The sequence below is a fragment of the Chlamydotis macqueenii genome, chromosome Z (genome assembly GCF_036417535.1).
Source record: "Chlamydotis macqueenii isolate bChlMac1 chromosome Z, bChlMac1.mat, whole genome shotgun sequence".
NCBI lineage: Eukaryota > Metazoa > Chordata > Aves > Otidiformes > Otididae > Chlamydotis > Chlamydotis macqueenii.
This window is the reverse complement of record NC_141593.1, coordinates 49,423,397-49,450,063: the sequence shown is the minus strand read 5'-3', so window position 1 is coordinate 49,450,063 and position 26,667 is coordinate 49,423,397. Positions and strand designations below refer to the sequence as shown.

At 40.2% G+C, this 26,667-nt stretch overlaps 1 protein-coding gene across 3 annotated transcripts in view; it reads left to right on the top strand.

Annotated features, from left to right (window-relative positions):
• Nucleotides 1–3,563: 3,563 nt before the first annotated feature.
• The window catches only part of GAK (cyclin G associated kinase), a 73,944-nt gene continuing 50,840 nt past the window's right edge, over nucleotides 3,564–26,667 (top strand). For 2 of the 3 annotated variants that reach the window (XM_086770207.1, XM_086770205.1), the window contains exons 1-7: nucleotides 3,564–3,847; nucleotides 13,596–13,657; nucleotides 15,114–15,173; nucleotides 17,130–17,244; nucleotides 17,674–17,816; nucleotides 21,398–21,523; nucleotides 22,744–22,833. In XM_086770207.1, coding sequence (XP_086626333.1) covers nucleotides 3,706–3,847; nucleotides 13,596–13,657; nucleotides 15,114–15,173; nucleotides 17,130–17,244; nucleotides 17,674–17,816; nucleotides 21,398–21,523; nucleotides 22,744–22,833 — 738 coding nt within the window. In that variant the 5' untranslated portion in view covers nucleotides 3,564–3,705. The remainder of the gene's footprint in view (nucleotides 3,848–13,595; nucleotides 13,658–15,113; nucleotides 15,174–17,129; nucleotides 17,245–17,673; nucleotides 17,817–21,397; nucleotides 21,524–22,743; nucleotides 22,834–26,667) is intronic. The other variant, XM_086770206.1, reaches the window with a different exon arrangement.

Genomic DNA, 26,667 nt, shown 5'->3' with positions numbered 1-26,667 from the left:
CTTTGAAATAGGTCATTACAATATAATCTCCCAAAATATAGTGGCTCATAATCCGTGTAAGAGAAAAAAATTATAATCACACATCAGAAGAAAAACACAATAGTTTATGCATTCTGTTTTGTGACTTCATCCCAAGTAGCTGACTGTACAGATATTCAGCTAATACAAAGCTGTATTAAATGAAAGAAAAATCTGTATTTGCAGAAAGTTACTTGGGTGTACCATTCACTGCAACATGTAGAGGTACTAGTGGCTGCTGTCAAAACGAAGTTTTTTCACACAGTGGATTTGGATGGGCAGTTGGAAAAGCTGATGGTTCTTGCTGGACTGTGTGAGGCAGAATTGAAACAAAATATTTCAGAAAGGGTGTAGTTTCACTCAGACCTAGACTAGCTAATCAGGGAAGAAAATGAATGAAACACCAAGTACCAGCTTGGGTCTGAAAGGGCCTTTCATATCTTTCTGGTTTCAGAAGAGATGAAGGGTCTCTGCATGCAAAATGAAGACATTAAATTAAGAAAGATTAAAGCCTGTTCTGCTTGCTTTGTGTCAGGATTCTCTTTGTGACTCGTGCTTTCAGAGTACATCACAAGAGCAGCCGCACTAAAAAATACAAACCTTGGAGATGTATTTAATATTTTTTCCAAGAAGTATTTCTGAAATAGATTTTCAGCTGTGCTGAACCTAATAAACTCTATCTAGAGCCATCCAAACATTACTACAGATGCCATTTTCCTAGCTATATTTTGATTAAATACTATATAGAGAAATGTAAATTAGAATGCCAGTTCATTACTATTTAATTCCTAAGGAGCTGAAAGCAATTACTGGAATGGAAATTAAAGTGCATATCTTTACTACATGATAATACACAGAATGAACTTTTCATGTAATAATTCTGCAGTTTATAGCTCTGCCCTGCCTTGACATGATGATACAAATGGAAATCCCTTCTTCACCACCTTCCCCACCCAACACTTTTGGCCAGAATGACTCTTACCTTATGCTGGGTGAAGCTGTAGAAGGAAAAGGACTGGATGGGAGTCAAGATGGGAAGGCTGGAGCAGAGCTTTTTCATCAAGACCAAAACTATCCTGCAGCAGTCCAGTGTGGATGTCAACTGGGATGCAACTTTGTAACAGACAGCACAACCTTGTTTTCTCCTGCCTTTCAACAGGGTTGATGCCAGCCTATAAATGGATAAGCCGTACTGCCTTTAACAACTTCAGAAAATCCATAGGCCTCTCAAGCTGCATAAATAAAAAGACTACATTACTGTTTTCCGCCAAGTACTGTTAAAAACTGGAGCACTTTACCACATTTTTGTCTCAGCAATGAATAAAAAGCATCAGCCCTGCTATTGGAGAGCCTTCTAGACAGCTGCAGACATTTCAAACTGCATCTTAGTGGTCTGCTTGACCTCTCCAGTATAGTCCTGAATATTTAAAAAGACAGGTAATGAAAATATTACCCAGGCATTCTTTTAAACTTTTTGGCCACAAAAGCTGCATCTACATCAGGCTCTCCTAGCATACCTGTAGTACCTGGACTGCATCCAGATGATTTCAGATCTAACATTCCAGCTTTTTATCGTACATTTTTTCTTATATTCCCTTCACATGTAACATATAGTTACCACTCCTGCAGTCTTTCTTAAGACAAACTCCCACTGTAAGCTATGACTGCCCTTTTTGAGAAATTTCAGGCAACCAGCAGAACTGTAAAAATCTTTAGGTTGAGCTGTTAGTACCAGACCTCACACTTAGTGCTTATCTGCATATAATTTTTGGACAGAAATTTTCAATTATTTACGCTAAGATCCTTTATCAGCAGTCAAATCTCTCTTGCGTAAGTAGTAAAACTGCAAGGATTTAAATGCAATCAGTTTTCACTGATGGAATTTTATTTGCTAATTTTTATACATAAAAAATGTACATATTGATAGAGAACCAAGATTCTCAGACAGTAGGTTTAAGGGCATTTCAAACAGGCATAAGCCTGTAGTGCTGCTTAAAGAAATAAATAGACCTGCTGCCTTATACTCAGCTGTTTCTTCCACCCTTTGGGACATCTCTTCTGCACTGAGGTAAATGTGAGGCTTAGCAGTGAAACAGTCAGGGAACTGGCCATGTTAAAGCCGGTTAGCAAAAAAAATTTTTAAAAGCCGAACCTAAAGAAGAGGTTATTTTAGCGAGGTCGCTCAGTTCCTGAAGATACGGCAGAAGTCTCAGTCTTCATTTAAGCTGAAGTTTTAAGATGAAGTTTTAGTTGCCTCATATGCCATTTCATCAGAGTCCTCCTTTTAGGAATAAGAAAGTTGCCAAAATAAAATCCAGACCTTCAAACAAAGAAGGATTGCTTCAGTGATTCCTTATTAAATACCCTTTTCAGCCTTTGCCTGAAAAAAGTGATTGGAAAAGTCAGAAATCAAAATGAGATTGGAGGTAGGATGCTCCTGCTGTTCTCAAAGTGGTGACAGTGGTATGATTTACGATAGCAGAAAAGGTTTTCTTATAGGGAGATTTGAAAAAGAAAAATAGCCGTTTACAGGTAGAAGGAAGCTCTCCATATAATCTGACTTTGATAATAGCAGGGGTTTTTTTTGTTGGTTTTTTTTTTTAAATAAGAGACATAAAAATGTGGGATCTCTGTACAAATCAACTGGCCCTTAAGACCACACTTCTTGACTGGTAAGGCATTAGAGAACATTGAGGGGAGACAAGATGCCATGTCCCTGTAATTTACACAGTAGCATGAACAGCAAGTTCTTAGTTGATGGAAGATGACTGAGAAATACAACTTTACAATACGTAACCACTTGTTAAGTAGTAACAAGTAGTAGCAGCAGAAAGTAAGCATGGCCACCTGAAATCCTATGGAATTTGGGGATGTCTGGGACTGTCTCAAAAGTGATGGCTGCTGGCAGGGAGCAGGCTGCAATACTTAGGAGACAGGACTTTTTGATGGGGAGTCCTGGCTAGCAGCGTTCTTTTCCAAAAGGTTTTGAGACAGCCTTGCTTTTAGCGATCTGCTGTTCCTGGACCGTACAGCCTTATGCAGCAGACAGGCCTCACCAGCCAACGATCCGCCGGTGAAAAGGCGCAGAGAAGCCAGCTTCACACGTTCTCCCCGCCCCTGCTCGCATCCCCGCCCGCGGCCCAGCCGCACCGACCCACTCCCTCGCAGCGCCCCTCCTCCCTCGCTTTGTCTCCCGCAGGCGGCAAACCGGCGGCGGTCCACGGCAAGGCGCCGCGGAAGGCAGGCAGGGGCGCCTGGGCCTGCTTTACCCGCGCCCTCAGCGGGGAAAGTCTAGGCAGCCGGGTCTGTCCCTCCCGCCCCGCCCCGCCCCGCCCCGCCCCACTTCACCCGCCCCACAACGAGACGCCGCTGCCTGCCGGGCGGGAAAATAAAAGAGCTCACCCCGGCGCGCGGCCGCCAGGGGCGGGGCTTCCCTGTCAGGGGCGGTGGGGCGAGCTGGGAGGAGGTGGTGTCGTGAGGTCATAAATGACGCAGTGCTCCCGGAAGTAGCCCGGGGCGGAGGGAACGGAGTTGGAGAAGTGGTCTTCTGTTGCCGTGGTCGGTAGTTTGGTGGAGCCGCCCCGCCTCTCACCCGCCTGTCGCGCTCCCCTCCCCTCCCCCGCCAACCCCACCACCGACCCGACCGCCCCCCTCGCTGGGCAGCATCGGCCGGCGTCGGCTGGGGCCATGTCGCTCTTCCAGTCCGCCCTGGATTTCCTGGCGGGCCCTGGCTCCCTGGGGGCCGCCAGCCGCGATCAGAACGATTTCGTGGGGCAGACGGTGGAGATGGGCGACATGAAGCTGCGCATCAAGCGGGTTATCGCGGAGGGTAAGAGCTGGCGGCGGTGGCAGGCCGGGGCTGGGCCGGGCGGGGCGGACCCCAGCGCAGCTGGCTGTGCTGACTTTCCCCTGGAGCCCCGAGACCCCCGCCCCTCCTGAGCCCCTCTCCCCTTTCTTGGCCGGGGCGGAGGGGGGCGCTTCCTTGATGGCGGGCTGCGTGGGGAGAGCCTGTGGGGCCGAACGGGCGGCGCTGCCCGGTCGAGGCCGGCCGCTCCGAAGGGCTTGTTGCCTCCTGATTGCCGCGTTAGTTGGAGGTCGTGGGTGCTCGAGTTGATGGAAGTGCCGCGGAAGGTGTTTGGCGAGGACCGGGTGTAGGAGCGTTGTTCGCTGTTGCTGTGGAGCCGGTGTGTTGTGTGGCAACTCGTTCATTTACTTTACGGTTTAGAATACTTTCACCGTGTAACACGACTCTCAAAGGAGTTTATAACCTGCCGAGGGCCTCGTGGAAATTCTGGGTTCCACGTATATAGTTGTTTTTTTTTTTTTTTTTCTAAAATGACAGTGTATAATAGTATACCAAAGGTGCAATTTTGCCTGTGCCGTTTTGGTTTGTTTGGAAAACTGTGAAATGCAGGAGAACATGTTAACTTTAAACACAAATGTCAGGAGGCTGATCTTGTTCTGCATATTGGCTTTGCTGGAGTATGGGAATTAAATGTATGTGCAAGGTATGTCTGGACAATTTTCATTTTCAGTGTATTTTTGGGTAAACATCCTGGCATACCACTTGCCAGTGTGTTTTGAAAATAGGTGCTATGTTTGATGTGTGCAAATTACTTAGAAATTAGCCAAAATTTGAATCTTGTGCTTGCAGTTGGTGGAATGACATTTGTTTAAGCAGAGGAGATATAAGAAGTTTATCTCAAAAGAGTAAAATGTGAATTTGCCCATATTAATGCAGTTACATAGTTCATTAACTTTGTACAGGTGCTTGATGTTATTTGGGTTAAATACTCCGAAGTTCTGTTTGGAGCTCCTTTTCATTACTGAAGTAATTTTCTGTAGTTGCTTCTTTTAATTGTTTTGTATTTAAGTAGTTTTATACATTGATTTCCTTTTTTCCCCCCGAGTAGTTTTTTTTTTTTTTTTTTTTTTAATCTTAGTGACTAGCGTGGAGAAAAAATTGATTCTTCAAGATCAGCTACTTTAGTTAAACTTACAAAATTTGCTTGTGTAAAAGAACAGGACAGTGGTCCTCATCGCTGTTTTATCTTCTTAAGGGCCACTAAGCTGTTACCCTAATCTCTTAAGTGCTTTTGGCATGAAAAGCTCCAGTCAGAGTTGACTGAAATGTAGGCACTCAGTATGATGTGGCTACAAGGTAAATGCTCAACAAACTGGCTGGTGCTGCTGGTACTGTGTCATTCCTGCCAGGAGTGACCACAGCAGTTTTCCAGAGAACAACAAAGGACAGGAAGGACTGGAAGCTATATTTGAGACTTATCTGCTGTTTAGTTCTTGATTCTGAATAAAAGTATTTCATACTTTACTTTGCAGCAGTCTGCTGTTTCCCAGGATCTGACACAGGCTTTCAAAAATGTCAGGTTAGGCGATTTAAAGCAAATGGGGACATGCTTTAAGTCTAGTCTTCTTGACAATTTATCTGTAACCACCAATTTGTGTTCCATGTTTGTCTTGTTAGTATGGTTTTATTTCATGTTGTTTTCTTTGTGTTTCACTAAGTGAAATTTGGCCCAACTGTTTGCTTTTGCTGGGAAGTAAGACTTTCTAGCAAACATAGCTGGACTAAAACGACCCTTAGCATATATTCATTATAAAGATAAAATAGATATAAAAACCAGAAGTCCCAGCCTCTCCTGCTATCCTGAGACTTGAATTTTGAATCTTTCTCTCTTTAGCATATCAATCATTTTGTGGCTGAAATTGAATTTATCTTCAAACTCTGAACCTATGTTTGGTACCTTCTTACACATGCTTGCTTAGCTGTTGCTTATAAGAATTCCCTTCCATGCTTATGAACACAGAATCTCTTTTTCTTCTAAATGAGTCCTTTCATGCGAAGTTCCCTACTAGAAAGTCAAGTGCTACTTTTTTTAATTTAGATTTTAGATCCATGGTGAACTACGTGTCGTCTGCCAGTGCAGAGAGAGAGCCTTTTCTGTGAGATTATATGATCTGCTTTGTTTTTAGTTGGTGTGGACAAGGTCTGTGGATTAGCCCCACACAGTATCATATGGCAGCATAAGTTCAGTTGTTCTCACGCTCTGCAACTCTTTCCAGCTCTGTAGTGTGTTGCTTGTCTGTGTGGGCACAAATATGTGTTTGGCTGTGCTGTAAGCTGAGACTTTAGTTGCACAGTTTGTTTGGATGCATTTCCCTGTTCATTTTGCAGAGATGCCACACTGAAGGTAGGACTGGGCCAACTGAAAATGTGGTGTGCTGCTGCAGGAAGCTGAGAGCAACTCGCAGGGGACAGGCTGGAGATGATCTCTAGCTCTGATACTACCTCCAAATGCATGAACAGATTAAGTGTGTCACAGCATGCAGTGAGTGCCTGTATTTTCTACTTCAGCATTTCAGTAGCTCGCTGCAGTTAAGAAATTTTAGAGGAAATTAGTTGAGGCCTTGACATTTAATCCCTACTTGCCCCTTATATAATACTGGCTTCAGCAGGTGTTGTGGTTCTTTTGGGTCCTTCTGTTAAGTACACACAGTGACACACAATTCTGCTTCAGTAAAATAGACATCGATTGCATACCTAATTAGTAAATTAATGATCTCACACTTTTTCAAGGCAGAGGCCACTGTCTTGTATGGCCATAATTCACTTGCTGGTCTGAGTGTTCTGTATGCATCTCCATCACAATATGGGCATCTGCTTTCATCAGGATGTCTGCATACATGTGTAGTGCAGCTACATGGGATAAGAGTTCTCCAAATGCTTACTGACATGTTTGGTTTTTATAGGGTTAGGTGAGGGTGGCTTAGACTGTAGTCTCTGTCAGATCCCTTGCTGCTTATGTGAACAGTATGTGCATTTATATGCTACCTTTTGCTTCTTCAGTTGACGTACTGGAGTGTCCTTCCCCTTTTTTCGGGAATGTAAGGATTCCTGTATCGATCTGTACCAGATAGTTGAGGGGCTGAGATGGTCCTTGCTGACTCAAGGATCGATGTAGTGTGTACATTTGGTCTTGGGAAAGACTGAGGAGAGCAGGTAACCACACAGTAGTTTTTTGAAATTTCTCCTTTCTTGCTCCTGAAAGCTGCCATATTTGTGCAGACAGACAACTTGCAATTTTTTTTTTTCAAATGCTAGACGCTGCCTACTTTCACTTTTGCCTGTATTGGACAAAGTGTCTCTTCTGATAGACGTTATGCTTGTTTACCTTCTAAAGGTGACACTTAAAGATGATGGATAAATATGGGAAACTATGATGTCTGCCTGTACTGTAGAAGGAATGCAACCTGGTCATTGGGCTATCAGGGTATTCATTGAGACAGGACTGCTGATGCCAAAGACGATTATGAGTTATAGAAACTCATTCCTCAATTCTGACTAGTAATGACACTCCAATGGGAGAGTAAACTGATATAAGAATAGCATCTCCTGTAACATGCACTGTCAAGTTCCAACATGGTAAAAAATGTTGAATTTTTTGAGAATTGTAAATTGTACAGTTGTAATAACTTTGGTAGCTAGCTAATAGAAGAGAGAGACCTGTTTCCTGAATGAGCATTTAATGAAATATTGCTGCCTTTTAGAGCAGAAATGAAAGGCAAGATAATGATTTGATAGCTAAATAAGATATTGACAAATATCTTATATTCAAATATCTCATATTCTTCCTTTAGTCTTTCCATTGAGCCTTTTTTTTTTGTGAAAGCAGTTAGCTGTTGCATTGATGGGGTACCAGAAACAGTTACAGCAGTTCATAAATTATTTTATCTCTTGTTGACAAAATAAAAATAGAATATATTGAGAACCTCTATTCTAAACATTCTTCGATGAAAATAGAGTACTTCATCTTTATGATGATCCATGGAACAAAACCTGATACTTTTCAATCTCATGTAAGGTTGAAAAGATAAAGGGTTCTTCTGCAGTGTTTTTAAGGGTTTTTTCAAATGTTAAAAATCAGTTCAGTCCAAGAAGGACTTGGACCAGTTGGAGAGGGTCCAGAGGAGGGCCACAGAGATGATCAAGGGACTGGAGCACCTCTCCTATGAGGACAGGCTGAGAGAGTTGGGGCTGTTCAGCCTGGACAAGAGGAGGCTTCGGGGAGACCTTGTAGGGGCCCACCAGTACCTAAAGGGGGCCTACAGGAAAGATGGGGAGAGGCTGTTCAGTAGGGCCTGTTGTGACAGGACGAGGAGTAATGGTTTCAAAATAGAGGGAGGTAGATTCAGATGAGATATTAGGAAAAAAATTGCTGTTATTAGGACTTTGCAATTGACACAAATGCATGATTTGACTTCTGAAAATATGCTTGTCGATGTTTGGCAACAATGACAGAGCATCCTTTCTATATTAAGTATGTTGCTTGTACTCTGGTGGAAAAGCATCTGTCTGCTTTCAGGTAAGATGCACTGTAACTTCTAGTCCAGGCTGGAGTTATGGTGTTTCAGTTAATTTATAATTGAAGCATGAGCAACTAAAAATTGATAGGGAAACAAATTTGGTCAGTATTTGGGAGGTGAGCAGAGAAGTCATATCAAGTAGTTATAAACAGGAAGTTATTCACACCGTCTCCTTCTCATGACTAGTTAAGTGTGTAATGAAACAGTGCATTACAGTAGCAAGCAGTTTTATGTTGTGATTGATGTCCCTATATACTTCACTAGCTGACAGGTAGGAAAACTGATTTCACTGAAATGGGTTTTCTGGGAAAAAAAAAATATCAGTGAAGATGGGGAAAACTAGAGACAGGACAAAAACCCCCCAGTTTTAAATCCAGTCTGATTTATAGTGCAGTGAACTTACTTGAAATTATATGATGCCTAGGTTTAACTTGAGGGAGAAAGCAAGTCTCTTGGTTGGAAAATAAGGGGTCTTCCAATTTTTATAATGGAATGATCAAGTATTGATAGTGATGTAAGGATGTGTAGAGTGCTCACTATTAAGGCAAATGAGGCGGGGTTACTTCCTAATGCAAAGGAAGTCATCAGATGATCCTGGTGTGGATCAAGAAGGTGAGGCTTGTAAGCTTTGTGTTCTAGTGTGTTTCTCTGGGTCTGCTATGGGACAAGACTGGTTCCAGGACCGAATTCTACTTCGGCTACTTGATGAGTTGGTGTGGTGCTCTATAGTGAACCTCTTATGTGTAAGTTTGTGTTTACAGAGAAGGAAAACAAGTTTTATTTTGCCATAATTTCTCTGGCAGGAAGTAATCTGAGAACATTTTTGAGCGCTTGGGCTGTGTTCTGCAAATGGAACTATAAAATACTTCAGCAGCGAAAAACTTGTCTCTCAAGGCGAGGCTTGGATGAGTGTGTACATCTATACACACTGGTAATAACCTGTATGGGGAAATATGAAGATAATTTTACTGATACAAAAAGCTTCAGAAAACTGACTTAAAACCCCCTACAGATACTTACATGAGTAGAAACACCCTAAATAAAACTACATTCTTTTACAGTCCTAGGAAAGAAAAAGCAGTTTAACTCTTAACTTCCATTTCCTCATTTGCCTCAGTTGGATTTACTGTACAGGTGTGTTCATACAGGTATGTAGATTTAAGGGTGTGATCCTTGACTGGCATGGCTGCATTGACTATGAAATCCTTGGTGTGGTTACAGCTAAACAGATGAAACTGCCTTTTCTTTTTTTTTTTTTTTTAAATACACTAGCTCTGTAAGGAAGCCAGCATCAAACCCTAAACAAAACTTATCAATAATGAAGCAGTAGGACTAATTTTGCCTTTTCTGAAATAATTGTTTTCGCCACTAGCAGATGTTTTTTTTAAAAAAAGGTAGAAGTACCCTCACAACTTACTGTACCTCCTTTGGTATTGCAGAAAATCCATAGATTTAAAATTGCTATCAGTACTAGTGAACTGATCACCACCTGGAGAGAGCAGTGTTGTATGGCACTGGATTGTGTTCAGGTGAAACAATGAAATGACAGAATGAAAAACTTAAAACTGATGTTTTGACAGGAGCATGGCTGTAAAGAATGAGGTTAGAGGCCAATACCTCTGTATAAATTGTGAGATCCTACTGCATAACTGTTGCTAGGAGTTCTGGTAAGTCATGCCACCATTGAAATGACGTTAAAGGAGATTCTCTTCATTACTTTTGTTAATCCATGCTATGAAACTGTAGTAATTAAACTAAGTATTTTGCTAATACACAAGTTGAGTCTCTCCACCTTTAAATCTGACCTTAGCAAAATCTTAAGTTTGAACACATTGTATTCAGATTTCACTGGTTTTTCAGATGTGATCAATTATCACAGAATCATAGAATGGTTAGGGTTGGAAGGGACCTTCGAAGGTCATCTAGTCCAACGCCCCTGCAAAAGGAGCAGGGACATCCCTGACTAGATCAGGTTGCTCAGAGCCTCATCCATTCTGGCCTTGAATGTTTCCAGGGATGGGGCATCCACCACCTCTCTGGGAAACCTGTTCCAGTGTTCCACTACCCTCATTGTAAAAATTTTTTTCCTAATATCTAATCTAAATCTACCTCCCTCCATTTTGAAACCATTACTCCTCGTCCTATCACAACAGGCCCTACTGAACAGCCTCTCCCCATCTTTATTGTAGGTTTCCGTGAGGTACTGGAAGGCCAATATAAGGTCTCTCCAGAGCCTCCTCTTGTCCAGGCTGAACAGCCCTGGCTCTCTCAACCTGTCTTCATAGGAGAGGTGCTCCAGCCCTTTTATCATTTTCATGGCCCTCCTCTGGACCTTCTCCAACTGGTCCATGTCCTTCTTATGTTGGGGGCTCCAGAACTGGACACAGTACTCCAGGTGGGATCTCACGAGAGCAGAGTACAGGGGCAGAATCACCTCCCTCGACCTGCTGGCCACGCTTCTCTTGATGCAGCCCAGGATGTGGTTGGCCTTCTGGGCTGCAAGGGTGCGTTGCCTGCTCATGTTGAGCTTCTCATCCACCAGCACTCCCAAGTCCTTCTCCTCAGGGCTGGTCTTGATCTGTTGTCCGCCCAGCCTATATTTGTGCCTGGGATTGCCATGACCCAGGTGCAGGACCTTGCACTTGGCCTTGTTGAACTTTATGAGGTTGGCACAGGCCCACCTCTCCAGCCTGTTAAGGTCCCTCTGGATGGCATCCCTCCCTTCCAGCGTGTTGACGGCACCACGCAGCTTGGTGTCGTTGGTGAACTTGCTGAGGGAGCACTCTATCCCACTGTCTCTGTCGCCAACAAAGATGTTGAACAGAGCCAGGCCCAACACGGATCCCTGAGGGACGCCACTCGTGACTGGTCTCCACCTGGACATCGAGCTGTTGATCACCACTCTCTGAGTGCGGCCATCCAGCCAACTCCTTATCCATCACGTGGTCCGTCCATCAAACCCATGTCTCTCTAGTTCAGAGAGAAGGATGTCTTGTGGGACAGTGTCAAAAGCTTTGCACAAGTCCAGGTAGATGATATCCGTTGCTCATCACTTGTCCACCGATGCTGTCACCCCATCATAGAAGGCCACCAAATTGGTCAGGCACGATCTGCCCTTGGTGAAGCCATGTTGGCTGTCCTTGCTCTCCATGTACCTTAGCATGTTTTCCAGGAGAATCTGCTCCATGACCTTGCCAGGCACAGAGGTGAGGCTGACTGGCCTGTAGTTGCCTGGGTCTTCCTTGCTACCCTTTTAAAAAATGGTGGTAATGTTCCCTCTCTTCCAGTCATTGGGGAAGACCAGACCACCACGACTTCTCAAATACAATGGCCAGTGGCTTGGCAACTTCATCCGCCAGTTCCCTCAGGACCTGCGGATGCATCTCATCAGGTCCCGTGGACTTATGCACCTTCAGGTTCCTCCGATGTTCCTGAACCTGTCCTTCGAGTACAGTGGGTGGTTCTTCATCCTCGCAGTCCCTGTTTGTGCCTTCCACAGCTTGGGTGGCGGGACAAGAGCCCTTACTGGTGAAGACTGAGGCAAAAAAGTCATTGAGTACCTCAGCCGCCTCCATGTCCCGGGTAACCAGGTCACCTGTCCCCTTCTGGAGGGGGCCTACATTCTCCCTGGACTTTCTTTTGTCCCCTACATACCTGTAGAGGCCTTTCTTGTTGCATTTTATGTCCCTGGCCAGATTCAGTTCTGTCAGGGCTTTGGCCTTCCTCACCTGATCCCTGGCCCCTCCTGGCCCTATTCCAGCTCTGGTAGAACCCTTGACAGTGTACACAGCTGAGCTTGCAGCAGTGTACACAGCTGAGCTTGCTTGTTCTGTAATCTGTGGTGCATCTGTGACCATTTTGCTTGAGTGCCTTCAGGAAAGCTGAGTGTGCAATAATTTTCTGTACTAGAAATTTATGCTGACCTGAAGCCCCTAAATTTGTAAGTTGAAACTTAAATTTTCATGATGTTGCTTGCAGGGTTATTAGAATAAAACCAAGGAAATATTTATCAACATGAATGTAAAGACTAGGGCTAGCAGAGCTTTCACTATGTAGAGGCTCTATGGGATCTGTGTAGGACAAAGATGTAGAGACAGTAGCTCTGTGATACAGTGACTGGTATACGCTTGTGTAGGGGTGTGCAACTCATAGAACAGTGGGCTCTGAAAGCTACGGCATGCCTCTGAAAGTGAGTAGGGAACTGACTGGGATGAGCAGTCAAAAAACGTGGTTTCCCAGCACCCAGCTTCACTGGAAGGATGACTCACAGATTATCTTGCTTGTTTCACCAGCTCTGAAATCTGTAAACAGTAGACATAACTGATCAGCACTTGTTTTTTTTTTTTTTTGCATGTGTTCTCACTCAGAAAGAAGCAGTAAGTCTTCAGATAATACTCTAAGATGGTGATAAGTGTGGGCTTCATTCTGTCTCGAGCCCCTGTCCCATCTGTGCCCAAAGTACTGATTGTAATTGCTAGTCAGAACACTTGCACTGGAGGCTTCAGAAAAGCTAAGGGAATTTCCTGTTGTGGGAAGTACCAAAGCAGATTTTACAGGATGAATCAAAGTAAATGGGTAAGCACAATGTATGTGTGAGTAATATATGGTGGGACTGAACTGCAGCCCTCACTGTCTGTCATCCTTAGTGTTCTCATTGATTCTTCTGCAGTGCACTGCTTTCTCTTGCTTGTTCTCCCTGCAAGTAGGATCTTGGTTTTGCTGGTTTTGTGTGTGATTCCCCTACAGATACCAAAAGCAAGGGCAATAACCGGGAGCCTGTTATTTGTTTTGTGCTGTGGATGCTACTGGCAAAGTTACAAGATCTGAGGGCAGTACCATTCAGGAGTCTTGGAGAACACTGTGATGGTCAATTGCCATGTAAAACTTTTGAGAGTACTTCTTGAAAAGCCTTGTATTTGACCTACGTTACAAAAAAGGGCTTCACAGGAAATCTGCGTATGCAGACTAACAAAATGCAGGAAAGTAAAAAAGTCAGTGTGGTTCTGGCCTGTGTAAAAGAAAGGAAGATAATATTTTAGCTCTTGTAGGTTACCCATACTCTTGGCAAGCCACTGAAAAATATTTCTACTTCTTACATTCAGAAAAGCATCTAAATTCATATTAGTTCTGTTACATTAAAAATTATTTAGCTGAATGTTGAAATGAAAACTTTCTTAATGTGCCTTTTCTTGTAGGTGGTTTTGCTTTTGTCTATGAAGCACAAGATCTTGGAAGTGGCAAAGATTATGCTTTAAAGGTAAAATGAATTTACTTCACTACAGGTTTACAAGATCTGTCTTTTGGCTTGATGCTTTATAATGACAGTTAATTCTTTATATATGCCACTGAGCAAGTAGTTTGGAAAAAATCCAGAATTATAAAGAAATGTTTGTGGCACACTGTACCATTGTTTAGAATGGTGATTCCTATTAGGATCCTATGCTTTATGCTTAGATGCCAAAGATGGGAGTTGCTCTATTAGGTACTACTGCTGTTTGTCTTCATTTGGTATAGAAATGAATGACCATGGCCCGAGCATTTTGTTGCATGGGTAAAAATAATCTTTCCTGGTTACCTGAAGAGGGGCACAGGAATATTTTCGCTCCTCAGAAGCAGGTTTAACCTACCAGTTGTTCTACCTTTGTACTTTCACATTAAGTTTCATCAATATTAAAAATAATGCTCTACACTGATTCATTGATCAAATATTCAGCCTGGTACTTTCCACAGACATTCCTCTGGATTTTTGTTTTCTGAAGGCTTGTAGTAATGATGTAACAGCTGAAAAACTGAAGTATTATGGAAAGGACAATAAAGTGAAGTAATTTACTTTGTTATATTTCGCTGCAAAAAAAGTGGTGTCACTTGTGTTTACCACAAAATGGCTTAATTTTTGGAGCAGGGATATTCTGTGACTGTATCAATACAAAGACATCTGTCTTGGAGAGAAAGTGAGAGGGGTAGTAGTATGAGAGGTGAGACTTTTTTTCTTTTCATAGTACATCCTACAGTAACAAGACATTTTGCCAAACTCATATAGTGTGTGTGTGTGTTCAAAATGTCATCTTGATGGATCCCTGGTTAAAAATAACAGATAAAAAGTGAAGCATTGATATATAGTGAAAGATAAAAAATGAACTATTATTGTACTTTCTCTGTTTTGTAAAACTGGTACTTTTGTAGCAAATGCTCAGGTTAATTCTGGTAAAATACTTACTCCAAATCCAAGCTATATTGGAAATAGTAACACTTTGTTTTGCTGTAGAAAAAGTTAGGCTACATTATTTGGAGGAGAATTGTTTGGAGTGTGTTGAAGGTTGTTCCTAAAGGTTTGAGACAGAAGGTTAATCTTTCCTTGTCAGTGTACAATGCTGTAAGCCAGGAGACTTTAGTATTTTATACAACAGAAAACTGCAAGAGCAGTTACTTTGAGTGTCAAGTGTTACAACTACTCAGTTATCACTGAACTTGAACAGTACAGGTAGCTGGAAAAGTGGGTGCTATATTTATGGCAGTATGTCCAAATGTACAATAAGCCCACTTTTTTTTTCACTGTCCTCAAGTTTTTGGTTTTGTGTTTTTTTTTTTTTTTTTTTTCCACAATTCCTCAGGTTTTTGACTGTAGCTCATCCTTTGTGTTCTGGGGAAAAAAAAATCTGTGCACAATTTTTCTATATTAACGCTATCTTCTCAATTATTCTGTTTTCTGACAGCGATTGTTGTCTGATGAGGAAGAAAAGAACAAAGCCATCATTCAGGAAGTTTGTTTTATGGTATCCTTTTCTGGAATGTGTTTTAATGTTATGATCTAATTGCCTAGTATCAAACATTTCTGAGAAACAGAGGACTGCTCTACAGGTTCAGTTCTTTCCATGTCATACATTGCTTAAGAGGACCGACCTTCTGAAGAAGGTCTGAGTTCCTGATTTGTCGTAAATCTGGCACCAACATTCAGCAAGTTCAGTTCTTCAGAAATTGCAGGAATCCAGTGGGTGCGATAATGTAGTGTAGACTTTGATGTACTTCATGTAGCAAGAAATGAAGTTGTTATCTGGGCTTCCTTGCAGTCTTGTGACTATAGTCAAGAGACCTTTTGACTCTTCAGATGATACTTAGATCTTAAGTAAACTTCCCTCTCATGCACTGGATTTATTGCACTTTTGACTACTCAAAACTTTGCTTTTACTCTCAATGCTTCTTAATTTCTGCCTTAGATGCATCTGTCTTTAAAAAGTAATGCTGAATATTAAGGAAGGAATTTCAGTAGAATACATGCAGCAGAAACAAGCAGCTGTTTCTGTGTTGCTGTTGTTTTTGTCTTCAGTGATGGTAGGGTATAATGTAATCTGAGTCTTTGGCTTTCAGTCTTTGGCTTTAGTAAACTCAGTATTTGCTCCACAGCATCTGCTCTAAGACCCTCAGTTTGTTTGAAGAGTCAGTGAGTAGCTGTGGTATGCTGTTGTTTTGTTTACCCCTCTGAATATTCAGCTTAAAGTTGAGTTACCAGGCAAAACCACTGATCTTAATTTAAACTGCTCAAATATTTGTTTTTATGATTAACTGAAGCGTTTGCCAAAATCTTACACTAAACACAGTTCACTAGAAGCACGCTTGCAAAGAGCAGACTAGCATAGCACAATGTGTTTTCTTCCTACTCTGACTACATCTTGCCAGGAATAAAGAGGTGAATGTTCTTGGATGTTTTTTCACAGCTCAGGCTCATTAAAGCATATGCACAACATGAATGAGGGTTAACTGTTGCTAACTTTCCAAGATGTAACTACAAAATGAAATGAAATTAATTTCTGCAGGTCTGAGTAAAAGATTGAAGAGATACATAACATATAAAACACTACTTCAGGTCCATTTTTATTTGGTGGATCCAACTTACCCTTTTTTTTTTTAATATAGCTTTGTTGTGCTTATGATGTCATTGCTTTTTTCTTTTCAGACTTAATGAATGTATCCTGTAAATATTGTGTGTCTGTCTTGTAGGCATGGGTCTCATTATATGACCAGGGAGATGCTCATCAGGGGCAATGCAAACAGGCGTACTGCAATGTAACTTTCACTGGCAGGAGTTGAGATCACTTGCATTCTACTCCCCTTTACACAGTTCAAAAAGCATACCTTAAATTTTTGAACTGGAAGTGAAACAAGACAAAAGTTTTAGTATTAAGAATTATTACTAATGGTGGAAGGATAAGTTCCTCAGTCTTTTAGAGCTTTTATTTGTTTTGAACTTTGTTTTAATTACTGAAAACATAACATACTTAATCCTTGCTTTGGAAAGACAGATGTTGATACAATAGTCCTTTCTTGATCAGCCAGCTAGAGAAGCAACTGATAATGTAAAGGTCTCTCTGGTACTTGTGCTAATGCCTTACAGTCATTGTCAAAAGACAAAAAGAAGTAACTAGGCCTGTTACAAAGTCCAGTTTCCTTAGAGCCTTAATCACAAGGATTTAAAAAATGTTTTACTTTGACTTTTTATTACATTACCTTCAGTGGCTTCCCTTGAAGTCTGGCTTTTTTGGGGTTTTTTTTTTTTGTTTGTTTGTTTTTTTTCAGTTGAGGCAGGGATTTCCTTGTTCTGCTTAGTATTTTAATTGCAGCTTTAAGCTTTCTGTGGTTTTAAGTTAACCTTTTAAATGAGATGTCTGTGAACTGCTGTATACAATAGGATCAATAAACTTGGCAGTCATCTTTCTTGAACATGTTATGTCCAGAAAAAACTTTCAGGTCATCCCAACATTGTCCAGTTCTGCTCTGCTGCATCTATAGGAAAAGAAGAATCTGACACGGGACAGGGAGAGTTTCTTCTGCTTACAGAGCTGTGTAGAGGTAAACTTTATTTCTTTTCCCAGCAGTGCACATTGCTTCTGACAGCTGTTTTGCACAGGTTGCTTTCACAGCTTAGGAGCTTTGAAAGCCTCTTAAAGATAGCATAGTTTAGTGTTGGTAGAGTTCAACTTCATCTTTTATAGGATAAGAATCATATTCTCTGAGCTAGTTAAATTCGTCTTAAATATGGGATAATCATTAAGTTCTTTGACACTAGTCAGAGGAAGGAAGAGGAGGACTAGTTCCTAAGAGCACCATTTCCTTCCGCACTGCAGTCAGTGTGGATTTGCCGTTTTCAGAATATCCATCCAATGTTACAACTCAAGACTCTAAATCTTCTTTGGTAAGACCATTTGTCTGTTCCTGCCAAGCTTTCAGAATTTGTAGTGTTCTCTGTGGGCTTATGTGAATTTCTCTGATTTCCCGCAGGACAGTTGGTGGAATTCTTAAAGAAAGTAGAATCCAAAGGACCTATCTCCTGTGACACAGTTTTGAAGATCTTTTATCAGACCTGCAGAGCAGTACAGCATATGCATAAACAGAAGCCTCCTATTATCCATAGAGATTTAAAGGTGTGTTACTATGTTTAAATAGAGGCTGAATTTTTAAACAGCAAAGGAGCCTGTCCAACTGAATCGGTGTTAAGACTGTTGATCAAATACAGTGGGTACTCTTGAGCAGAGTGCTTACATGTATTGCCTTGCCAAGGCTGCTGGATGCTGGTGGAGGTCATCACTGAAATACTTCCCTCTCTTCAAACAACATATTTCCCTTGTGCTTGTGGTATTAGTACTACTTGTACTCTATCTGAACAAGCTGACAGAAAAGTAGTGTATCATGGTTTACTGATTAAGTTAGTCTTTAAGTAGTTTGCTTTTGGTAAAATTACCAGTTATGACTTGTGAGTTGCAGTTTTGGGGTGAACAGGTTTTCTAAATAGAAGCGATAAAGCTTTGAAGGAGAAGAGAAGGTAATGCTGGATTCTTCATGAAAGATTACATAGCCTTTGAGAATGTGTAGTAAGCTGTTTGTTTTAGAACTAACAACTTGTATCACATTTTAGGGCTTGTTTTTAACTTGAAATTTAAATTTGGTAGGCGTAATTCGTGATAAATTTTTTCTTAATTTTTCATTCTGTTAGCCTCTACCAAGATACTTTATGATTATGCTGTAAAAAGTATTGTCCTATTAGAAACTTTGTAGATTTGAAAGGACTTAATCTGTGTTTGAATTTTGTATTTTGAAGCAAGGGTTCACCTTTACAGGTATGCTGTATGTCAGATGAAGGAGCCCTAGTCATCAGTGAGGTTCTGCTGTACTACAGATAGATTTGAACCTAATGGAAGGAGGTGGTCTTTGTAAACATAAACAAAATAAGAGAGGGAAGATTCTTATTCCTAAAACAGTGTGTGAATTTTGCACAGATGTCTTACTTCCTGCTTGATACGATATCAGCTGAATATAAAAAAAAAAGGAAAATTCCGTCCTCCTTAAGTAAGCATGTGCTCAATTACTTTGGGGAAAGGAAAGTGAAACTACATTTTAAAACTAATTGTGTGCTAAGTGTTTTCAGTACTGTTGAAAACTTTGTTAGCCCCTTAATACAAAAATAGTTTTGATGCAGCACTTCCCCCTCCATCCCCCCACAAGTACCATTGAGCAGGCTTCTAGGTCATGTCAAAAGACCTAGCTGGGGAGGAAATTTCTTGGTGTTGCTTTCTAGAATAAAATCTTTTATTCTTGACTGAAATTTCTATACACCAGCCCCTAGAAAAGCTTGTAGAAAAAGTGCATCTGTTCTCTGGAAAAGGGGTAAAAAAAATCCCAAATAAATACATGATTTCTTAAGTAGCCAGCTCCATAAAAATTGAGCTAATGCTGTAATTCAAGGTGTATCTTTTTTTTCTTGTCAAATAATGTGTATTTCTGCTGGAAATAAAACATGGAAAAAGACAGATGTTTGGTTTCATGTTGGTTTCATGTTACAAGGGGCTGCAAAGATTAAATGATAGTTGTGCTGCAATAGGCAGAGGCCTTACCACAATCAGGAGCCAAACAGGGGTCATTTAATTGTGCTGCCCTTTCCAGAAGACTGAAGTTAGGTCAGCAGCATAAAAAACTGTAGGTCAAAGTTTTCAGCCAACCTCAAATGAGACTTGAGATGCTACTGTACCTTTTGGAGGGAGATGTGGTAGAGTGGAGTTCTAACAGGTTTGTCTCAATTGTTTTGACTAAAAGTGTAAGAATTCATGAAATTCTACAGTGCAGCTTAAAAACAAGGTCACCTTCCTAGTGGTGGCTCTTTTCTGTCCTGCTGTGGTTTCCTTCCCTTGCTTGTCAGTGTAGTGCATTCTTTGTTCCTGAACGCATCTGGATGAAGTTCACGCTTACAGTGAGTGTGTACAGCACTATAAGAACACAGCTAGTTACAGAATTTTAAAAATTCTAAGCTAGTTAGAGGGCAATTTGTAAAATATCAGTGCTTCTCTGATATTTTAATTGTCTGAATTCGATCTTTTCAGGATTTGCTATACAGTGCACAGTTAGTCTGCATGACATAGGTCATAGAGCCTGTTAAAATCTGAATAATCAGCTGGAATGTTTTACATTATGAGCAACCATTACCAAAGCACAAAAACCAGAACATAAATGCACAGAAACTTGATCTCTCATCTTACTGTGACTGTTTTTAGAGTATACATTTAGTTTGATGTTGAATGCCCACCCTTCTTATTGTACATGGAGATAAGCAAAGGTAATTAACAGAATGGCATTCAGTTTGTTGATTGAGATGGATACTCTAACCATATAATTAACAGAGCTTGTGTCTTCCTGCAGGGTAGCCAAAAGTAATTTTATGATGGAAGAAGCTGAACAGGGCATGTGTAAGGGAGGCTAGTAGGATGTTCTGGAGGAAGTCCAGAAATGTTGTGGTTTCAAAGGGAAAGGGAAGACAAACCTAGTTATCTGAAGTGTGTGGTGTTGTAATGTTACTAGTATGCCTCAACTTTCACACATTTCCCTGACTTCATACAGAGATATAAATTTTATTTTTCAGCCCTTTTCTGGTTATGATCCCACAATACATCTGCCCAATACCCAGTTTTCCCCTTCCCCATTTTACTTAGCAGTCCAGGAAGGTTGGATTTGATGAATGTCATAGTTCAGCCCCAACGGGGACCAGACTACACAGTCTCTCTCTCACTCCCCCCACTCTCCGAGAGAATAGGAGGAGATTTGACAAACAAAAGAAAACCAGGAAAAAAAAAACCAAACACGCAGGTTGAGATTGAACAAAAAGTAAATTTAACAGTAATGACAGAAGAAAACAATAGAGTGATGGAACACAAATACAGTATAATAGCTCACAACAGATCTCCACATCCAGTCTCTTCCAACTAGGAGGGCCTCCCTTCAGCACCCTCCTCACTTATATACTGAGCATGATGTCAGATGGGATGGAATAGCCCTTTGGCTAATTTGGGTAAATTAACCCCAGCTGTTAGCTAATTAGTTAACTATCCCAGCCATAGGGGCTACCAGCTTCAGTTCTCCACCCAGCTCAGGTAAATATTAACTCTATCCTGGCCAGAACCAGGACAATGAAATAGGGAAAGGGAGGAATAATGATGAACTATTCAGGTAGCACCTCCTCATCAAATAGCTGGTTTCTGTCTGTGCACATGGTCACGGCTGCCTTTTTCTGGGTATCCCCCAGCAGCCTGCTTCTTTATTAGTACATTCCTGGTTTGTGTCTACAGCAGTCCTAACCTCCACTCCACTGCAATTAAGCTAACAGTGGTCAGTGTTATGCATTAAAATATTTGGATTCCAAGGTACTGCTTCTGCAAGTAGTTGTCTGAAAAACTGGCCACCGCTTAGGCACTAGCGAACTTATTTTTTTCCTGGGGTTTATTTCCTGCTCTCTTGAGTGTTTCCTGCTCCTAGTGTTTTTGGCGCTTCCTTTTAAAAATTGATGATATTGCTACCATATACTCTATGGTACTGTCTGAAATTTTTGTGCTCCTATAAACAAAATTCTATGCTAAAGTATTTTTTATATAGATGTACAAATGAGTTGATATTTAAAATCCTTTATGTTAGTGTACAGACAAAAGATGTCTTAAAATTATTGTTCTACCTCTTTTTGAAGGTGGAAAACTTGCTTATTAGTAACCAAGGGACGATTAAACTTTGTGACTTCGGTAGTGCTACAACTATAGCTTACTATCCTGACTACAATTGGTCTGCACAAAAGAGAGCACTGGTTGAAGAAGAGGTGAGACTATTTTAATGTGATTGATCTTAATATCAACAGTGAATTTGTTTAACTGTTACTATTAATCTGATATCGATTCATGGGACTTTCAAAACCACTGAAGAGTGTTTCACTTGTGTTGTTTGTAGAGCTTTGGGTTTGTATTTGTATTGCCAGAGTTCCAACAGTGTCTGCAGTTATAATCATAGCTTGTGTTCTGTAGCTGCATATACAAACACTGCTTCAATGTGACCAGTGTCCATTCTGCAATCCAGTGTGAAAATAAAGCTCTAGTGATCACTTCTAATAGCAGACTGAACAGGAAGTAAAAAATTCGGTTATGCCAAAGTGATTCCCACCTTCTCATCTGTTTTTATCAGCTGAATGTTATATAAAGAAGTGGCAAGTCTGCTCAACAGAATTCCACTAGGCAATTTTGCAGTGCCTCTAGGACTACAGTGACAGTGTTAAGCACCTGGTATGTTTTTGTGAAGTTCATTTGTTCTTAGTTTAGAGTCAAGAGTAATACTGGTAAGTCTAATATAGTACATCAGCTAGACTCAGACTTCTAAGTATGGAGAAATACAGTGACACTTAAAATTTATGTGTGCAACTTCTGATATCGTGAGTCTCTGTAAACTCCCCATGTTCTCGAATTCAGCATCCTTGGAGAGCAATCCATTGGTTTCTGGAGAAGAAAAGATGATGTTGTTCCACTGTCTTCTGTAGTCTGTGCAAAAAGATAGGAGAAAAGGCCTTGTTGAATATCCTTGTAAACATAGCTTAACTCTTTGGATATATCTGCACTGTCATTAAGTGTGGTGAGGAAGTGAGGAATACACACTGGAGCATGAATTTGCTTGTTTTATTGTTGTAAATATTAGTGTAAAATTTAGTGTAAAAAAAAAAGTGTAAGAAAAACACACTTTATGTATTTGTGTCAATATCACCTTTTGCCTCATGTAGAACAGTGATATTACTTTACATGCTTTGCAGTTTAGAAGGTCTCATGAATGTCACAATTTTTATTTGAGTACTACCATCTTTATTCAGCCTTATGTCAAAGCTATTGTGACTATTGCAGGATTCAATTCATGGCTTCTGCTGTGACAAGTATTTCTGAAATTGATTTTCAAAGTTAGTGCTATCCATTCTACATGAAGAGCTCTTTCCTTGGTTTAATGCTATTAGAGATTGAATGCCATTCAGGTTTCTGTTTCAATAAATTCTGTCTTCTGCAGATCACAAGGAATACAACGCCAATGTACCGGACGCCAGAAATGGTAGACTTATATTCAAATTTTCCAATTGGTGAAAAACAGGACATTTGGGTAAGAAATTTTTCTCTTACTGTATCATAGCTGCTTATGTCATAGTTGAAACTGCGTTTGCAGTCTTCATGTTAATTTGTTGATTAAATAAGAGCACCAAAATAAACATAGGATAGACTGTCTTATGTCCAAGTAAACTTAAATAGTATGAACTGTGTATCTAAATATTAAAAGAATGAGATGTATTATTCAAGGCATATTATTTCTCCCAGATCTAGCTTTACTTGTGAGAGGCAATGCTGAACTTTTTTGACGTTAATTAGAACTGTTGCCTTGTTGGAGCTTGCCACCATAGAGCCAGAATACTTAAAGTCTTTAGATTCAAATTCTTGCCTTTCATGCTCTGCCATGCATGTAATCAAGGAACAGCCTGTTGCTGAGTTCAAAAAGATTGTCTAGGTGTTGGATCCAGAGCAAATACTGACAGGTAGCAAGGATGAGAATGATGCAGAAATCATTCGTGCCTTATATGGAAAGGATGATAAACTGTTAACCTTCACTAAAAAAAAATCTGTAGCCAGAATTACAGGTAAATATATAAAGGTGAAAGATTGTACCTTTTACATTGTGTAATACTGTAATAGTACTGTGGTACTGACCAGCAATTTTGTGCTTAGGGGCTTAAATTATTGGATATTTTTTGAGACATATGTTAAACTGTTCTGCTGTTATCTGTATTGGTAGTGTCAGAACACAAATTGAAAAAATGTGTTACCGGTGCTTTGAAAGTTTTTATTTGGATACTGTGGAAATTCTCACACAGCTGTTCGTGATTTTCTTCTGGCCTTTGAAGAAGTAACAAGAAAAATACATTTGGTCACTTCATGTGCATTTAAGTAGTGACAGTCTGAGCCAAGATTATATCCAGTTAAGCAAGAAATGTGTTTTACAAAAGCCTAACTCAAAAGAGCTGTTGCAATTTTTTTCTTAGAATAACTTCATATCTGTTACTGTTAATATTGGTGGTTATCTCCTGCTGTGTTCTTGGAAGATCTGTTCCATTTACCATGCCTGTGTTGGAACATGTTCTATGTTTTTTCATTTATGTTCTGGGTTTAATGAAAACATGCAAAGTATTTGGCCACAGAATATGGCACTGTTTCAGGAAGCATAACTGATCTTGTAGTTTGTGGTTAGGATAAACAAAACAGGTTTCCCAAGAAAGCAAGTAGGGTGAGTAACACTCATAGTTGCGGTCTGTGTGCTTGTCGCTGTATGCACTTAAAAGTGTAAAGGAGATGCGAATATCTTGCTGAGAACAGTAGTATAGATGAAACATTTGTTATCAACCACATAGACTCCACAATGTAAATGTGATTGTAAGATTAGAGATCTTCAGAAGAGAAACTCAAAACACAAATAGCTTTGTTTCCATTTTTTCTGAATTAATGTGATTTCCCAAACTGAGAATCAATTGAATTCCACTGAAGTGACAGGCTTTACATTGTCATAGAGATTTTTCTATACTGAAATTGTCTTTTGGCTTGGAAGGCCCTTCATACATTCCCAGTCTTATAAATTTCTGAAAAAGTGGAAGAGTGGATGTTGGAATATATTTGTTAAGAAGCAGAACTTCAAAGCTGGGTTCTCCTTACCAGTATCTAGTAAAAAATTCTTCTAGTCACAGCAATAATTCTTGCAGGTTTTAATTCTGTATGAGTTGAATGATCTTTTTAGATTTAATGTAATTTAATTCTCTTCAGAAAGTATTTTGATATAGTACCTGTGTATCATCCTGCAGCTATACTGTAGAATTTATTTTTTTAAGTGTGCTTGCATGTTGCCTGAACCTGGTCAGTGGAAAAATAACAGTATTTTGATTTGTTGGAAACAATTCCCTCCCCCAGATCCCACACTACCAACCCCACCCTGTACCATCAAGAAAGGGTTATATTAGTTGCTGGTAGAGGCCCAGCAGCAATTCAAAAAGTTATTGGTAGTTATTTTTGATCACTTTGTCATGCTGCTTTTTAATCTGCTGGCATCTGAGTGCACAGACTCACCTAGGCAGCTTCTTTTGAGGGACTGTCTGCAGCTTTTGGGCAACATCTTGGGGAAATGGGCTCTTCCTTTGAATGGATCGATGCTTGAGGCTGTGTGGATGGGGTTGGCTTTAGGCAGTTGCCTTGCTGCAACTGGAATTGTCTTTTAGCCGAGTTGAATCACAATTGGCGTTTAAAGTATTAAAAATACTGTTACAATCCTAAGTTACAAATAAAGCAAAGGGAATGAAAAACATTCTCTAGCAGTTAAAACAAAGATCAAATCAAAGCAGTCTTCTATGTCCAGTGTGTTCAGCTAGTTGCCATTGTGCTTTTCTCCCGCGCTTGTCTTCTGATCCGCTTGGTGTCTCTGACTGTGCAGGTAGTAATTTCATTCCTCCACCTAAATCATGGTCTGCTTTCTGTGGCAGAATAGGTGATATTTCCTATACTCCTCTGCTGGATTAATTAATGTGGACTGTATGATACTTCAGTGTATTCCTTATGGAGAGCTTCTTACCAACAGACTGACAAAAATGTACTTCCTATACAATGATACAGAATGAATATATGTAGTTTTATTTCTGGCCCTGGATTGATAGACTTGCTAAGTATTTTAGAGTAATGAAATCTCAAACCTTTGAGAGACTTTAATAACCTTCAAATCTTTGAAACTGTTCTTGGGATAAATTGACAATCAAGGACAGCTGAAGACAGCGCACACAGAGAACTGGAAGCAGTGAGCACATTTCTTGGCTAATGTCTTCGCTAGCTTATTTTATTTGTTGGGGCTGTAAAAGCCCATATGCTGCAGCAACTAAGCTGAGGTTCAGAAGAAACTTTGAGGAGCAGTTTTCCAGTCTGTCGTGCAGGCATTTTCTTGGAGGTATCAGACGCTTTATTATCAAGCTTTTATAGGCCAGAAGGAACATGGTTCTACTACAATAGCATAGCTCTGCCAGTATATTTCATATGCTAACTTATGTTAAAAATATATATCAACACATTTATTTAAGTAACAGATTAAATTATCCTAATTAATCCATAATACCTGGACTATTCAGAGATTAGAATTGAAAACTGACTTCTGGCTTTCTCAGGTTGCGTAGATCTCAGGTTTGGGCACGCCAAGGAAAAAGTTCCCAGCATGTGGTAGTCCTGATTCTGTGATTTTGAGGCTTGAATGAACCTGTCTGAAAATAATCTTAAAATTTATTTGTTATAAGAATCAAATAGCTGCCTGATTGTAGCAACTAAAGGAACTGTCATTTCAGGCTTATTTTCTTCAAATCTTTATCAAAACAAACATTGTAAAGAGGATGTGGTGTCCTCTTAGTGTCACTTAAACAAATTGATTAATCCTTAAATGCTTACCAAGCTGGTGCATTGCGTAACAGAATGTATCTAACTTAAAAATATAAAAGACCAAATCCTGTACCCACAAGTGAAATGAGTCTCCATGAAGCACAGGATGAAGATATGAAATAAAGCTTCTGAGCCTTTTATAAGAAAAAACATGTTCTTAAACATGTTTAGTTTTGAAAGACTGCTCATTTTTGTATACTGTGAAATTAATAAAATGAATTTATTGTAATAATTTTTTAACACAGGAATAGGAGAATCCCTGAGCCCGGAAACTTCCACAAAAGGGAATAAACCCGACAAACTTCTTTAGTAGCAGTATTGCTACTTGGAGCTCTCTAATATGCAAAACAAATGAATGGTTCACTAAATGTTCTGTCCTCAGACACATCAAGACTAATTATTTCTAAAGGAGCTTGAAGCTGATCTCTAAAGCACTGGGACCATATATGGAGGAGCATGATTTGCACCAATATTAGGAAGTTTAATC